Source organism: Athalia rosae, chromosome 3 (genome assembly GCF_917208135.1).
Source record: "Athalia rosae chromosome 3, iyAthRosa1.1, whole genome shotgun sequence".
Classification (NCBI taxonomy): domain Eukaryota; kingdom Metazoa; phylum Arthropoda; class Insecta; order Hymenoptera; family Athaliidae; genus Athalia; species Athalia rosae.
This window is the reverse complement of record NC_064028.1, coordinates 5,245,703-5,263,007: the sequence shown is the minus strand read 5'-3', so window position 1 is coordinate 5,263,007 and position 17,305 is coordinate 5,245,703. Positions and strand designations below refer to the sequence as shown.

Sequence of the window (17,305 nt, the reverse complement as noted above, 5' to 3'; positions counted from 1 at the left end):
TCGTGATCGATCTAATGCGTCAAGTTCGATTCAGATATCATTTCATTACGGGGCTGTTTGACGTAAGTATATAATATATAGTTTTTTTTTTTTCATTTGCTGAACATTAATCTTGCATATTGCAATAATAGTGATAATGAAAATAATTGTGATAATGACAATCTATTACTTAACTAACAACGATTTATGTTTCTCATTTGAAGCACATTGTTTTTGCGTATATTGTAATATTTCATTTTCAATTCACCTCATCCTTACATTTTTTTTTTCTCTCGCCTTTCATTTTTCACCTTCTTATGTTTCTATGCTTGTATGTACAGTATGTATCTGTACAGAAATTAATCATGTGCATGATATATATATTTATGTTTCAATGCGACCTTGATCGGGTAAGCTCTATAAATTATGCCAATCGTATAATAATATCTTTTTATTCCGTAAACTGTTTGCATTTCCTTTCATTGTGGATGTGTTTTAACTATACGAATATCAATACCTATATCGTGAGTCTAGTGTTTGATTTGAATGTCTTCCGACGGAAAACTTGTCTCATCTTTGATTACAACTCATCAACTATTATATATTACATTCGGATTAATAATTCGTTTGATCGACGCAATTCAAAATTCAAAGATAGAGTGAAAGTTGAAGATTAAAATTTATATAAAATAAAATAATATCCGATTAATCGTCGATATCGATACAATGATAATCGCGAACGTGATGCATATATATATTTTTTCTTATTTTTCTCTTTTTGCTCAAAATAATAATAATTAATTATATCATAGGCTTTTTTATCACATTCTCGTTAAAAACAATCACGTATATATATAATATATTTATAAGTATGTGAAATACCATTAAATTTACGGATATTATTATAGGTATACTTAATTACATAACGTACGTCGTTTCTTATTCCTTTTTTTCACTTATAATTCTTATCTATATTTTCAATTTTTCAAAAGTGATTTTTCGATAACACGTGACAATGACATAATACTTTCATCGAGTTTTATTCAATAAATATTAATTCAGATTCTTTGGAATTTATTGTTATACCTTTTTTTTTTTTGTTCTTCGCTTTGAGTTTTCTTCTCTAATTCAGAATCACATTAAGTGTCATACTTGATTCTTCAGTCAACCACAATTTTATTCGAAATGTTTCATCTCAATTTTATTTCTGCGGTTTTTCTTTCCGCCAAATGTTTGGTATCGTCATTTTCTTTTTTCACCGTTTTCCATTTAATTTTTTTTTTCTTACTTTTGGCAGCTAAGTTTGGCCAACCCGAAACTTCGACGTTTGAATACACTTTTGGGGAATGTTATTTATTTATATTATAAATTTTTTTTTTCTCTTCTCTCAACTTCTATTCAATATAAGAACGGTATAGTGTTCTACCTGTAGATTTTTCACGTAAATTTCCTTGGCGAGATATAAAGTTGGAATATTTTTTTTTTCTTACGGTTTGATTCTTGAAAATAATTACTAACATTACACAGTTATGTGCGTACAATATTTTCATCAACACAATATTTCTTCTTTTTTTATATAAGTAGTTTCTATATGTATATAATATACTGCACCAGAATATAAATATTTGAGTTTATAATTATATAAGTGGATTATGGATCTTGAAGTAAAATTGATAAAATTTATACATGTAATAATAAATAACATATACGTATAACTGTTCGAGAGTAATTAATTGGTTAATTAATTAAGTGATCGAGCAATAACGATTATTTTTAATAAGTTATACATTTTATTAGATATAGATATTTTTTTTTTTTTCTTTTTGCTTAATGTCACGAAACGAAAGAAAAAGAGTTACGAAATTGACCAGCATTTTCGTGAAATTCTGTGGAGGAAAAAGTATAATGTCAAAAAAATGATTCAATTAACGAAGCTATAAATGAAAAATCAAAATATCATGTCGACTTTTACGATATCTATTTGTCTATCGATTTATAATTTCTCATCTAAATCGTACGGATAATATATTTTATGATTAGTTTCGAGTAAGACACCCATCCATTATAATTTGTCTCACGTATCCTTCGTCATCGCCGTCTCCACGAGTAGAAGTTTTACATTTATTTATAGAATGTTAATAATCTTAGAAAACCTGCATCCCCTAGACGGCTAATTTAAAATCTAATTAACCTTAGGACTTCATACGCGATAATACCCTAAAAATTTTTTAACTCCTATGATTTTAATGCAACGTCCATCATTTCAAACCGCAGCCTCACATATGATTTCAATTCATCTCTCATTCATTTACCTACAGATGTACGTACCATACGTCTATTTATATTTAATATCCATATACCTAACTGTGCATTATTATTCGTGTCAACTGTTTCACTATTCGTACGACGTAGATATTTAGGCTACTATGTATTTCCCCTCGACGAACAACCACAGCGTTGATTTTGTCTAAATTAATTCACGGTACAGTAGGACATCGCGGAATCCAAACCCCAATGATTTTTTCGAGATGGTTATAATTACAAATGTGTGTTACGGCGGATAAATGTCGAATTTGCAACGCCCACGCGTTAATTCGTACGATCTATCCCAATTAACGAGGAGCTGCAGCGAACTTGGCCGGCAATTAAATCCCGCAAGTGTGTGTTGCGCGATCGCGATTGTCGCTGCGCGATAATTGCTGACCGGCTGCATGTGCGTTATACCGCACGTTTGGCTTCACACGGTATCTGGAATTGGGTCGAAAATTTTTTCAACACCGAATTTTCCAGCGTGAACGAATAATTCAAAAGAACGACTGGCGTCGATAGGATGCCGCACGCGTGCGGCGTGAGATGGAAGTCAAATGGACAATGTGGAGAATTTTCATTTCCTCGGTAAAAACAATCCTGTACCGCGATTATCGCGCTCCTTCCAATCGTTAATATTATCCGAAGCCCGCTATCTAACTTTATCTCGAATACAATGAGTGATGAATGTTTAATTATGAGTTACGATATTACAATACAATTTACAGTGTAATTATAAGTTGACCGCGAGGATGAATCTTTCCGGTTTTCTCGTCGTCGTCGTCATCATCGTGTTCTCTATGCGCGTTGTTGCGGATCGTTACACTAGACTATGTTTACGGGTGTTGTGCGAGTGGGTGTAATTCGTTGAATTCAAAACGTGGGCGATTGATCTCTGCGAAGCCGGCGGAGGAGGAGGTGGCGGTGCAGGTGGTGCATGTGGTGCGAGTGGTGGCGACGGGGTTTTTTTCCCTTGGGGTGAGGTGGGTGTTACGTTTCTCGATGACGATTCGCTCGACGCAACCGAGGCCTAGGTGTTGTGGCCCTGTTTGCGTATTTTGCTCTCCAAAGCGGCGGTCGGTCGGCCGACGAGGTCTTCCAGTTCATCGGGCGTCAGTACGGTGAAGTCTCTGCGAATAATTCGTTGTTTATGTACCGACGCCAAACGTTAGCCTGCATTTGTCGTAGTAGTCGTAGTAGTCGTCGGCCGTTTTAAATCTCGTCAAATTTTTTTTTCATCGCCGACCACACCCCTCTCCGAATTTTATATATTTACATAAGCGTCTGTCGAATATTATAATCCCAATTTTTCCCACAAATTGTACCTGTGCTGCGCAAGGAGCATGTCTATGCTCGTCACGCTTCGCTGATGGGCACCGTCTTTATGGGCAGCCTTCTGTCGCCTGATGCACAACGCTCTCAAAGGCGCTAAGAGAACTCCGCCGACCAGAAGACCGCAGCCCGCTGCTATGAGAGCGGCGGAATTTTGCGCTGCCTCCGCCCCGGGAGCCAACTGCACCAGTCCCACCACCAGGACCACCGCACCGAGGAGAAGCGAACCGACCACCACGTGAAGAGAATTCACCTGGAAACACAGAGAACGGGGGTCTCTTTATCCTCGGCATCGTGCTGGAATATCGAAAATAGCGAGAATTCGAGATCGTGGCGTTCCGACGTCGAATTATTCGGGAATATCGCGTTCGCAGTGGTTCCCAGAAGCGAAATAGCTTCGTGCGGATCGCGTATAACCGGGGGATGTAACGCGTCGGCGAAAAAGCGTGAGACACGACACGCTACACCCGAACGATTTTCGCGAAGCGATAGGGTTTTAGCTGTTGCTGCTTTCCGCGACGCTCGACGTTGGAAAACGTGAACGGTAAACTTCGTGGAAATAGTTGCGTTGAACCTCATCGATCGACCGGTTTCAGTTTCAGACCTCCGTCGTATATCTATAATGTACGCGAAACTTGCACGTTCGCTTGCATGACGCATCGCAAAATACGTTACAGGATAATTCACGCGGCACGTGGCGTGGGCGAACGTTTGTCGAATAATATTTTTTCGCTCGTTGTCGTTGCGAAAGAGAAACGGAATAATTTCCTTGTGAAAAATATATACATTACGAGAATTTCAAACGATAGAATGGGAAACCTTTTTCCCCAACTATTATGCCGACAAAACTTCCGAATATATTTACATTCATAAACCTAATATAATATACATAATATTACGTACTCTTGGGGCTTCGCATTTTTCATCCCTTGCAAGCTCGTCCGTACCACGTGACCCCTCTATAGGTATACGACCGACCTTACGAATATCTACACAGGTTTTGCGTTACGATTTAACGACTGTACCGCGAAACATGGGGATAGACACACCTGTGAATTACAGTCGCGTCGCGTACGTCGCGTTCGGATGTATAATTTTTATTTGACCGTGAGATATGAAGTCGAGTCGGAGTTATTTCGGTAACGTCTCCAACTTTATTCTGCACCCGATCGTGGGCTCCTTTTTTTATTTTTTTTTTTCCAATTTTTTGTTCCTTCCCCGGCTCGTTTGTTTAATTTTATTTTTGCTCCCTTTCTTTTCCGATCTATCCGACTTTACTTTTCCACTACCTCGGAGAAATTGAAGATAACCGGGCGATTGCCCATTTATTTCTAAACATAGACAACAGCTAGGGGTGGATACATTTCTCAAGCCCTGCGAATTATATCGTCATCGGATATTTTTACAACCGATCGAATTATCCGCGAGTTTCTTACCTCCGTAATTGCGATAAAGTTAGACTTATAGCCAAGGTCAGTGTGCTTCTGTCTCGATGCGAACGTTTCGAGGTTGTTGATTGACGTAAATCCGCGAAAAGAGATAAGCTCGCGAAATATGAGGTATGCACTCGCGAGCACAGTCGCGTATCGATAGGCTATAAAAATTTCAGGCTGTTCAATAATTGCCAAAGTATGGAATTGAATGGCATCGAAATAGAATGATTCTCTGGACGGATGATCGAAGATCCGAAGACGAATGATTCACGATAATGACGATAACGAAGAATTTCGAGTATCTCACCTTCCCGCAGAAGTAATATTCCGGGGGTTCCTTGTCGAGTAAGGCTAAAACCGCCTCGCTTTCCGTCAACGGACTTCCCGGTTGGCTGCCCCCGATTCTTGGACATTTTTCTTGGTAATACGTTTTGTGGAATACTTTTACCGAGGGCACGGGGAGGGCTGTAATCATCCTGAAACAAACGAGAACAACAATTTTATTTTTTAAATAAGAATCAGAGAGACATAGAAAAAGAACTACTTCTGGTCGTTAATTTCGCCAATTTCGTGTGATTCGCGTCCCGAGTCAATGAAAAAAATTTTCGCGGGGGTTTCGCATCAGTGGTTCGTTTTGCTGCGTTTTACGGCAACCGATCCCGCGAATCGATCCGACGATGTCAATTTGTCCGTCGTGTACAGCGGGGCAGCGTACCCCGATGATCGTCGTCGCGTATATCTGCAACAGGTTAGTTGTGCCTGACCGATAGGAAATTAGGTTTCTGAAACGTAATTCGGGTTAATGGAACGGGCAGATTGCTATCGGATTGAATTTCCCTTTTTTTTTTTTTTTTCTCTTTTTCTTAGCCATAATTTTCTTTCCATTTCTTCGCTACGTTCGATATTCGGCGAAACAGAGGCGCGCGCGTGGACGGGCGTCGATCGCGAGATAAATCGGAGCTGGGAGCAGAGGGTTTTTCGATCGGCACATCATCGAACGAACGTAATCTGTGGGAAATCTGTGGGAAAACGTCTCGTGCTAACCGGACGGTGCGAAACGGGCGGAGAAAAGCCTTCGTGAGTTTTGCAACTTATGATACACACGTACGTACGTGTACATATCGTTCCGCAGCTAGGTACTCGATGGAATAGACTCAACGAGCTTTCTGAGTCAAGACTGAAAACTGAGGGCTGGGGGCTGGCGGCGTTCGATACGGAAACTAGAACGTCGTTCCACCTGTAATGACATATGCCAGAGCGCACTGTACGCGATGCACGAATGCTCGCGGTTGATGGTTCTGTCGCCGAGCGGGGACCAGAGGAAATCGGCGAGAATGAATAAGTCCGGAGGGATTAGCGCCGAACGCGGGAGGAAAAACAATTTTGGAACAACGTTAATTGTTATATAAGTTGAACGCCCTGGGAAATTTTACTCGAGGCTTCTACGCAACGTCCCCGTTATTTCTAACGCGCGTTATACCCCGTCCACCCACGCCCTAATTCATCTGTCATCCTGAGAACACCCACGATTTTTACGTCACACCTTGAACAAACGACCGTCCAGAGCTCCCATATCGCTTATTGCCTCTTCCCACTCACTCCGAGCGCACCACCTATCTACGCAGGGGTGCGACAACCGTGCGAAAGAATTATCGTTATTTTTTTTTTCTTCACCTCGCCGTGTACACCGATCCGACGGGGTAGCGATTATCAATCGGAGTATAAAGTAAGGCTTGCCCTATAAATTGCACGCTTTTCGGCAAATCCTGAGCGTTTGATATCCAATCAAGTGAAGCTTATCGCGGTCGGCGTCGATCGAGTAATAAATATATCGAATTTAATTGGACCTCTTAGCGGTGGCGGGGTCTCGGTTGATTCGCTTGACGATCGGGGGACAAAGAAAGAAAAAAAAACAACAACTCCTCGAATTAATAGACGCGATTTTTTTGACCGTCTGACGACAAAAAAAAGGAAAAAAAACAACAACGTCGAAAAATGATCGATCGAACGAACCGCGAGTCGAATAACGAGACGTTGGGATCGAAGGGGTCGAAGGGGGGTGGTGGCGGGTCGCAACAAAGATACAGACTTTGTTGTGCTCTGCATAGAATATGAAAAGGGTCGGGGGTCGGGGGTAGGGGTGGAAAATCGCGGCAGGGGGAACGGGGCGAAGGAGAGCAGAGGGTGTTGGCCTAGATACGCCGCTGGGGCCGACGACCACTGCAACCCGGTTGGCTATCGAACGACGTGGAAACTATATATGTATCTATAGGTATGTACCGTACATAGCTATGTGCACATTGGACCTACCCGGTTCGGTTGCATAACGCGGAAACTCGCGATGCAATTTTTATTCCTTCTCTACCTTTTTTCAATCACATTTTTATGACCTGCGATAACCGAAAAACTTTTACACGTTATCCCCGGAGTGGGCTGAACTGCCTCGAAAATACTTCTGGAACGAAAAATTATCGTGGAAATTTCTTTTTTTCCTATCAGAGACGACGAGGCCCCGATCTTTCCATTCTCCGCTAGGGTTTCGATAATATCGCGTAACCCGCGCGAAGATTTTCACGATAGATATATATTAATTTCCAGATGATCGGCGGATAGAGAGACCCGTGGAAAAATTGGGTCAACGTCGGCGGCGTTTCTCTCCAGAGGGGGAAAACCGGAGCTCTGAATTTTTGAAGTTTAATCAGCGACGGCGAAGAAGGAAAATTCTAGTTTCTTGAAAAAAGAAAAAAAACGATTTTTTTTTTTTTGTTAATCCCTGCGAGCGGAATTAGGCGTAGTAATCATTCGTTAAATAAAACGTAGTCGGTAATATCTGGCCGAGTTCCAAGTAAAAATTATCCCTACAGGTATACCGCCTGCGGGTATAAATCGGTGATAAAAGTGTGAGAGAGAAAATAAAATGGGACAGTAATATAGGGGCAACCGTTGGCTTCCGGTAGAACTCGACTCGGAGAAAAGAGTAGAACTATATATAAAGCTCGCGAAGTGCAGGGGGAAAAGATCTAGGGGTGAAATAAGAGAGGAGGTACGTCGAATCGAAGTGCAGAACTGCGGTCGTTGCACATTGAGCCATGACACCGCAATCCAGGCCAGTGTTCCACTTTTAGGCCTTTCCTACCAATAAACCTGCCCTGTACAGTTACTCGCATTACACATATACATACATATATATATGTATAACCCGTACATCTGGATACATGCATTTCTCTATATGCGGTTATATATACATTTACTGGTGCTAAACTTGCACATACTTATATGCACATACGTGTACCTGTATAGATCATCGAGAGAAGGTGAGTAAATTTGCGGATCTTCTATAGATCGTGCATGATGTGGCACCCCGCAGTTACAGAGGATTGTTAATCCTTCGCCACTCGAAAGTTGAACTATCGTTTGTTATTTATAAACCAAGTAATCGTTTTCCGAAACCTTGAGTAGAAGAGAATAAGCAAAAAAACAAATAAAAAGAAAAAAGCGTTTTACCCTATTGAATCGCACCTCTACGTTCGATGAATATTTCAAGCGCTTCGCGAAGTGGAGAGTCGAAAAAGAATTTTTTGATCGTTTTCGTTTCTTTCTCCGTAGAGCTATACGTTTCACGTACGACGTTGCATTTTCCGTGAAAATTATTTCGAGATAAAGTAATCACGTTTTTTTAGAAAGGAGCTTCGCCGAACCGTGAGCGCAACAAAGGTAAGCTTCACGTTTGCATTATCAAGAGCCGGTGCAAGCACTTTTTGCAAAGAGCTCTTTTCTTGCCCTTTTTTTTTTTTTTTTGGCGCTCGACACAGGTACCCGCAGTACAGTGTTTTATCTGCTCACCTATTTACACGTTCCTTTTCCCAACTTACTACAGCTTCAATTAGTTTCTCAGTAAACACGTTATACCTGTTGGGTGGATCGCACTTACGTACGTACACCCGTACAATTATGCATGCATGTGTACATGCGTCTATGCACATAAACTCTCTACGACTTCGCTTCAACTTGTGAGTAATATTTTGTTATGTATACCGACCCCATCGGGGAAACTGAGAAAATGAGTGGGAAAAACGAAGAAGTGAAAAAATATATAGTATTAAAAAAAAAAACGAGCGTAGAGTTTGATCGATTTTGCATGGGTGAAGGCGTGGGTAGAGCAATCTATCTCATCGCGTCCTCGTATACATAAAAGAGATTGTAAATATCCACGTTCGAAATTTCAGTCGAATCCTCGTCTGTTTTCGCAGCAGCAGCAGAAGAAGAATGCAAGGGTAGTTAACCCGAGTATAAATAAGAAATAATTATCGTCTTTGATTCGTGATTCGTGAAACGTGAAAATATCGGTAGAGGAGAGAAAGGGTTTTCATCAGACGTATGAATTGTCGTCGATCGGGCAAAGGGAAGTCCGTTTATACGTATAATCGAATAAAGTAAAAGCGAAAGCTTTTTTTTTCAATTATTAAAAAATAATTACTTCACCTTAGTGAAGTTTTTTTTTTTTGTTTTCGAACATACGCGAGCCTCGACCGAAGGTGCAGCGTTATAACGAGCACTCGAAGCTCTGAAAGCTCACCAGCCTTTTAACTCATTTTCCAACATCATGAGCAGTTTTAATTACAACGGCTGTACCGTAGTACGTGATAACGAGGAATGGAAAAACCAGAAAAAAAAAAAAAAAACATTGAAGAATCGTCAAGAAAAGCTCATTAGAGTGAGAAACGGAAAATTGAATAACGAATCATAAACTGTATCACTCGTACACGTAATTATTTCACGAATAATTCCATCTGATTCGGGCGGACCTAAATTTGCGACGATATGTTAAACCTGCATCCCTCTCGATAAAATCACGTTTGGCCGCGTTCCAACGTTCGGGGTGGTTACCGAAATAACGCAACAGATTCAACGGTACTATTATAAGGTGGTCAATGCACTTGCCGCAAACGGTACGGATACCAATCTGCATGCAGTTGATGAATTTCGTCGCATATACAAATTGTGCAGCTCTGGATTGTATCGATCATTACATGTATAAGTTTTCTAACGCATTGCAATACCCGTGTGCATTTGATCGTGAGCTAAGCATATTTACACCGGTTTGTTTCGCGAGGGAATACAGAATTTTTGTCGGGGATATTTCCATTTTTTTCATCTCAGAATGTCGTTTGAAATTTTTCACATTTGAGGAGTAAAATAAAAATTGCATCAATTTGTAGATTGAAATTCGGTTCGTTAAATTCTCACAGCTGTTCTAACGTTTTCGGAAAATGAGCTCGAAATCCGACTGGGCGAACGAATAGAAAGGAAAGGACGAATGATAATTCCGACTTACTTGAACGCAGATAATCTTCAATGGTATTAGGTATTCCAAAATAATGAATTATTTTCTCTCGGCGAAGCACGAAACGATCGTCGAACGATAATTATTCATCAATCACCAATTAACGTCGGCACAGGTTGTACAATGAGAACGAATAAAGAACGATAATTAGAAACACAGATTTGTTTTATTACGGTGGTCCTTTCAGATTCGAAAAACGCGATGCTTGCCGCCTGCAGATGAACCGACGGAGCGAAAGTAGTGGAATTATTCGCGGCGGTTGGCTGGGTGAACTTTCGTTTGACGTTAATTTGAAAATTTCCTTTCAACAATATTTACAATTAACGATTATCAAATCGGTTCAACCGTAGCCAGTCGAGGTTCGAACCTTTGACGTTTTGTCAGGATGGTAGCCCCGCGAGAACTGAGGGTAGCGCGACGGTCTACGGGGTTTCTGGTTGGGTCGATACACCTTCATCCCCTTCCATCGGTCGGGAACGACCCCCGATACGGGGGGGTGGAATCCCAGGCTACGGGACCTGGTGGGCAAAGTCGGTGTGGCGATGTAGATATCATGGCGTACCCGGCGAAATTTTCCATATCCAAGGCGCCGAAGGAGTCCAAATTTTCGTTCGATCCCGAGTTTTCAGTTTTGCATTCTTCGAATACGAGGAGTGTTCGGTACGAAGGGAGAAACTCGTTTTTGAAATCGGATAATTTTTTTTTCGAATCCAGTCCGACGCAAAAACGTCAAAAAATCGCAAAATGAAACTCGACGCACGCGAGTCTCCAGATAACGCTCTTTATTCAGGGGTAGAATTTTTTTTCCATCATTCTGTTTACGTACAGCGACGTAGTTGCGTAGATTTCAGCCCTATGATAGCAAGTTTGACGTCATTCTCCTCGAGATATTTACTACCGAGACGTAGGCGCCCCCGTGCCTTAATTATACCGAGATTCTGATATCTTGATTTTTTATTCACCTTTTTCCCTCCGCTTTCATTCACTTCTCCACTCCCCCTATGTACGTACAGTATACTTATACCCCTCACGCCGTACGATGCGAATGAATTCTGAGCGCAGCGATATTTCTGGATCAATGGGCTTGATAAAATGGAAACATTCGTCGGGTATCATTTGCAGATATTTGTGGAGCGTTTGTTTGTCTGTTTTTTTGTTTTTTTTTTCCGCCATTCACCCTACTACAATAGTAGACAGGGTGAATTCAATTGCCTTCCGGATTATTCGGGCTTCTCGAGATCGATCTTCCCACGCACCGAACAACCGCAGAGTTAATTCTCTACATTTTGCCAACAAAAATAATGTTGAAAAAAATGATCGTTAAATTTTTTACCGGATCTGATTTCTCCGGCGCATCGTTTTCGCGTAAGATATAAAAATCCTTCGAATCCGAAATGTTTTATTTTTCAATATGGGTGGTTTGTTTGTTTCGGCGCAGTGGAGGGCGGGGGCGGGTTTACATTTTGGCATCGTACGCCTAAGTGTTGAATGAAGTTGTTTTGCGCCCCGCTCACGTCTACTTCGTTCATCCCTGTGGCTCCCGTCAATTCGTCGATTCAAAATATTCCACGTCTCCTCATTGGCCGATTTCATTCATGGGGGTCGGAGTTCGTGGATTGCGATTAGCCCGTCACGTGCTGTATCCATAGTGAAATACTATTGGTGGTTATTTCTGAGCACACGGAGCTTTCAGCACCCTCATGGTTGTCGACGAAAGCTCGACAAGTTCCGTCCTTCGTATCATACACTCGCTGCTTCGTCGGTCAGTAGGATGACGAAATTTTCCGAAGTAGATAAAGCCTCGGAATGAAGCTTGCGATATTTTCTCGGCAGGAATTCTCTTTGAAAAATATAGTTTTTCAATTGATCTGCGACAGGGAAATTTCCCAGCTTATCTGCAACTGAAATTTCAGCTCATTCAGAAGAAATTATTTCAAAGTCAAATTTCATATTACTACTGTTAGTGAAAACGCTTTATTAAACTCTGAAAGTTACAATAGTTGTAGAGTTTTATAATAGAATCACATACAGGGTTACAATACTTTATTACCACACAGTTTCAACGTTTTTTTTTTTTTTTTTATTTTTTATAATTTAATTTTTTCTTTTTTTTCCTCATCAAACACGATTTTGGTTTGCGTTCTCTTTTTTATTTTCTACTTTTTGTACGAAAGATAGGAACGAAAAAAATCGTACAACTGGATCCGTATCAGAGCAGGATTTAATAAATATATACTATACCGTACTATGTTGAAAAAAAGGGAAATTCGCAAAGAAAAAAAAACCAAATGGGAAGAGTCACTAGAAGAATCACATTTCACAACAAATATATATAATATATATATATGTTCATTACTTATATACCTATGGTATACATGGGGCATTTCACGTCAGGACGAAGACGGTTCAACTAACTGGTCTCTGATTGCCTTCAAAATTTTTTTCTGTACAGTTGTTCCAAATCGGAAACTGCACCCAGAAGCAATTTTTCATCGAAACTCCCAATATCTTTGGAAGATGAAAATTTCAATTTCGATTTGTTTTTTCTTCGTACCCCTTGATATATTGTCGATTTTAAGCCAGAAAAAAACATTCCATTTTATACGCTATCCTCATATATTTTAACCCCAGTAATCCGAATTATTCGCTGTTGGGAGCAAAAAAGATATAAAACATATCGATTGGTTTCAGTCGTAGACCAACTTTGAGTCATCGCAATACATGCATGGGTCGAAATATTCGAATTCTTCAATTTACCAGCGAGCCCGAGCTTTGCTGGAGTCAGCGTAGCCAGCAGCGCAGCGCTTTGTTGTGAGACGTAACCTTCAGGGCTGAGCAGAGGTGACGCCCCATAACAAACCCCTTCACCCGTGGCTACCTGACTTCAGCAAAGCTCGGGCTCGCTGGTAAATTGAAGAATTCGAATATTTCGACCCATGCATGGATTGCGACGAGTCAACGTGGGTCTACGACTAAAACCAATCGATATGTCTTGTAATTTTTCTGCTCCCAACAGCGAAAAATTGATGATTACTCGATCAATTGCACGAGTAGATGATTTTGGCTTTAAGATTTTGATACCTGAGCTGATTATACGTAAGATTACTCTTGAAAATCCAAAAAAAAATTCGATTTTTGAGCATAAAATGAATCATTTTTTTAATTGGGTTTAATATGCTTTTCTTACGTAATTTGACCTCAGGAATCCGAATCTGAAAGAAAAATCGATGTATCTCTAAAATTGACCGAGTTATCGCCAATTTTCAGCTTTTTGGGGTCAAAAATAAAAAATTCATTTTTTAGTCTATCCTAATGTAATTTGAGCTAAGGAGTCCGAATCTGGAAATAAAATTGATCTGTCTTCAAAAATAACCGAGTTATCCCAATTTTTTCGCATTTTTTACCATAAAAATGGAGATATCTCAAAGGGAAAAAATCGTAGCTCAATTTGGACAACGGATTCGTGTTCCTGAGGTCAAAATACATAAGAAAAGTGCCATACGATCAATTTTTGAAAATAAAAATTTTTTGCCAAAATTTGAAAAAATCGTAAGGGGTACCCCTTGGAAAAATCTCAAATTTTGGCCAAAAATTTTTATTTTTAAAAATTGATCGTATGGCACTTTTCTTATGTATTTTGACCTCAGGAACACGAATCCGTTGTCCAAATTGAGCTACGATTTTTTCCCTTCGAGATATCCTCAAATTTGTACCAAAAAATGCGATAAAATGAGGATAACTCGGTCATTTTTGAAGATGGATCAATTTCTCTTTCGGATTCGGATTCTTGAGCTCAAATTACATTAATAAAGATTATAAAATCAATTTTTTATTTTTGACCCGAAAAAGCTGAAAATTGGCGATAACTCGGTCAATTTTATAGATAGATCAATTTTTCTTCCAGATTTGGATTCCTGAGGTCAAAATACGTAAGAAAAGTGCCATACGATCGATCTTAAATATTCTTTATTTTTGGCCCAAAAATTGAGAAAATTCAAAGGGGTACCCCTTGAAATTTTGTCGATCTTGGGGTCAAAAACCAACAATTTCTTTATTCAGGTTTCTATGCCATTTTCACGTATTTTGATCTCAGGCTCGTGAATTCGTCGACTAAATCAAGCTAAGAATCGAACGAATAGGAGTATTTTAATTCTTAATTTTTGAAAAACAAAAGTTGTGGACCTGACCATATTACTTCAAAGATATATTTTGAATAATAATTTCAGATTGAACAAAAAAATTGCGTTAGCTCAGTTAGTAAACTCGGAAATGAACGAATCAATTGCTAATCATAATGTATAATAACACAATTGCATGTGAAGAAAAAGTTTATATGAATTTTTTTTTTTTTTTTTTGGTACACTCGATGCCTCTGATTCTGAACTAAAGGCCTATGCTTTAGTATTGGCAGAATGGGACAGAATTGAATTCGCTCAGTATACACTGAGTCATTTAACTGCCGAGACATTATATATTTACTTTTTTATACGGTTACATAGAAATTCGCAGAAAAATCACTGCAAAGGACTGCCGCCGACCGGCTGGATCAAAGGGTCGATTTACGAGGTGTGAACAAGATCTTTATCAGGTGATGACAGCTCGTCTGTCACCTGCTAACAATGGGAGCGAGAAAAAAATCAGGAAAGGAATTTCACACCTCGTCGTCTATTTAAAAGCTATAAATTATTTTTGAATTGGCGCGTGCCGGCTGTCAAGATGCCTGACACACGTGTAAAAATGGGAAGTCGCATATGGTGTTGCGAACTTCTTTGTGATTGGGCGAGCCGGAGCTCGACACCGAACTCCGCGCGGACTGCATTTGCCCAATGATTTTTATATATGGATTTTGGTGCGAGAAAGCCCAGCGTGGTGGGAGCGTAAGAGACGAGGCGGTACGCCGCGCAGCGGTAGCAATACGAATAAGATCGAGAGCGCTCGAGTGCGGCGCGCCGAAATATGAAATCTCGAGCTACTCAACCTGCAATTACGTTTCCCATCATATCTCAGGAACTAATGTTCAGAATTTAACGATCGAATTGAAATTTTCAAGACGTGTCCTCGTGGTCATGGATTTTGTTGATAAATCGTAGCTTTTGGAAAATTACGATTAGATTTTTTACGTGAATAAATGGTCTGAGCATGGTTTCTGAGACCACTCAGGACGTCGCGAAAGTTTAAACGAATTCAATAGATATGATAAAAAAGTGGCTTGCCTAGAAACAAAAAGTCCTGCCACACAGATATCATTTCAAGTGTAAAAATCTAATCAAAATTAAAAATTCCTCAAATGAGAGCTCGTAGAATGGAGCGCTTACTTTGATTCCGGTTTCGGAATGTTCGTCTTTTTCAACACTTCTTTTGAAGAAAGAAAAATTCGTAATCGAAGTTGTAGTTTTTCCACAGGTTGAAGCTTTGGATTTATAATCAGTGCGTAGGGTCGAATTCATCGACGCTGATTATGCAATCATTATATATTTGAAAAGTTTGTTTCAAACTGACCATTTTATGTCCCATACTTTTTTCCCTAGAACGAGCTGTCATTGAGAATACAACCATGGAACTGTTCAGTTTTGTAGAAATCGAAAAATTCGCAAAATGCATAATTCGAATTCGAATGTTGGCTCTAATTAATGAATGTTTGTGGGTGTGATTTTTGGTCTGAAAAAATTATGCCTAAAAAAAAATGTCGAAGGCAATCGGAAACCAGTTAGTTGAAATGTCTTCGTCTCGACGAGGATTGCCACATATATAATATATATATAATTTCACATATCTTCATCCCCTAATATATTATTATTGTATAATATACATATATAATGATAATATATTAATAATTGCGTGAGCTTATTTCGATAACATTAAAAAGTCAGTTTTCATAAAGTTAAAGTTTTTTTTTCCTGTTTCTTGGTTTTATATATATTCACAAATGGCTGCAGTGCTTTGTGCTATTACTTTTATTCATTTATTTCTTTTATATTAGGAAAATTAACTATCTTTGTCCTTACTTATCATAATTTGAAAAATCTTTTTCGTTTTCACGTGCCAATTTCGAATCGCATTTCATAGGTGCAAATTATAATATTATACAGCTGATAAATTTGAACGTGTAATTTTCACAGTAATCAGAGGTGAGTTGAAAAATCTCCCTTTTTTCATGTATGTACAGCAAGTGGTCGAAACGTGGATCAAACATTAGATACAGTACATTGACTCGTTTCTTTATATCCATTTATTTATCGAGTGTATATACTTTAACTGTTCCATTTATCTTTAATTTTTGTCATTATCCTTTAGACTGTTTTTTATTTATTATTTATTATTGATTAACTCATTTATCTACTTAAGATAAATTTTTTTTTACTCAATACTGAACAGAATCACCTACGCGCGTAAAAACGAGGATATTCGAATCGAAGAAATTGGCGTCTCGCGCTTCCTTGATCTTTTCTGTTTCAATTAACATAGCCAACCTCGGAATCCTCGCAATTACGTAATACTTCGATATAGTAACAATTTATATAGACCGGCGCTGATTGTTAGCTATTTTCCGGTATACCAAATGCGTAACATCAACACTCTAAGTAATATTATTAAATCAAAAATTCTTCATCGTAATATTATTCACCTGGTTTATCCATTTTTGTAGTTTATTTCCCATCGTTTTTATTCTCTTTTGTTTAATCAACCGTGTGTATATTTTTCATCATTTCTTTGTTCATATGTATAGTATAACAGCGTAAAAAAGCATCATTTGGTTAGAGGGATAATTACTATACATGTATGTAGGTTTATAATAATACGTCAAAGGAAAGCTCAGACTATGTGTAAATAATTTCATCTACCTTCATACGTGTACTATGTGTATTCATAAGATTAATTTAAAATTCTTAAATTTTAACGTCGGTAAAAC

General features: G+C 39.1%; 1 protein-coding gene across 1 annotated transcript; it reads right to left on the bottom strand.

The window, feature by feature from the left end:
• Positions 1–1,708: 1,708 nt before the first annotated feature.
• LOC105683183 lies at positions 1,709–10,818 on the bottom strand. The gene is made up of 4 exons (XM_012395616.3): positions 10,387–10,818; positions 5,359–5,527; positions 3,612–3,871; positions 1,709–3,416 (listed from the first exon to the last, which is right to left on the bottom strand). Exons 2-4 carry the CDS (start codon positions 5,524–5,526, stop codon positions 3,317–3,319), a joined length of 528 nt encoding a protein of 175 aa, XP_012251039.1. The 5' UTR covers position 5,527; positions 10,387–10,818; the 3' UTR covers positions 1,709–3,316.
• Between the last annotated feature and the right edge of the window lie 6,487 nt (positions 10,819–17,305).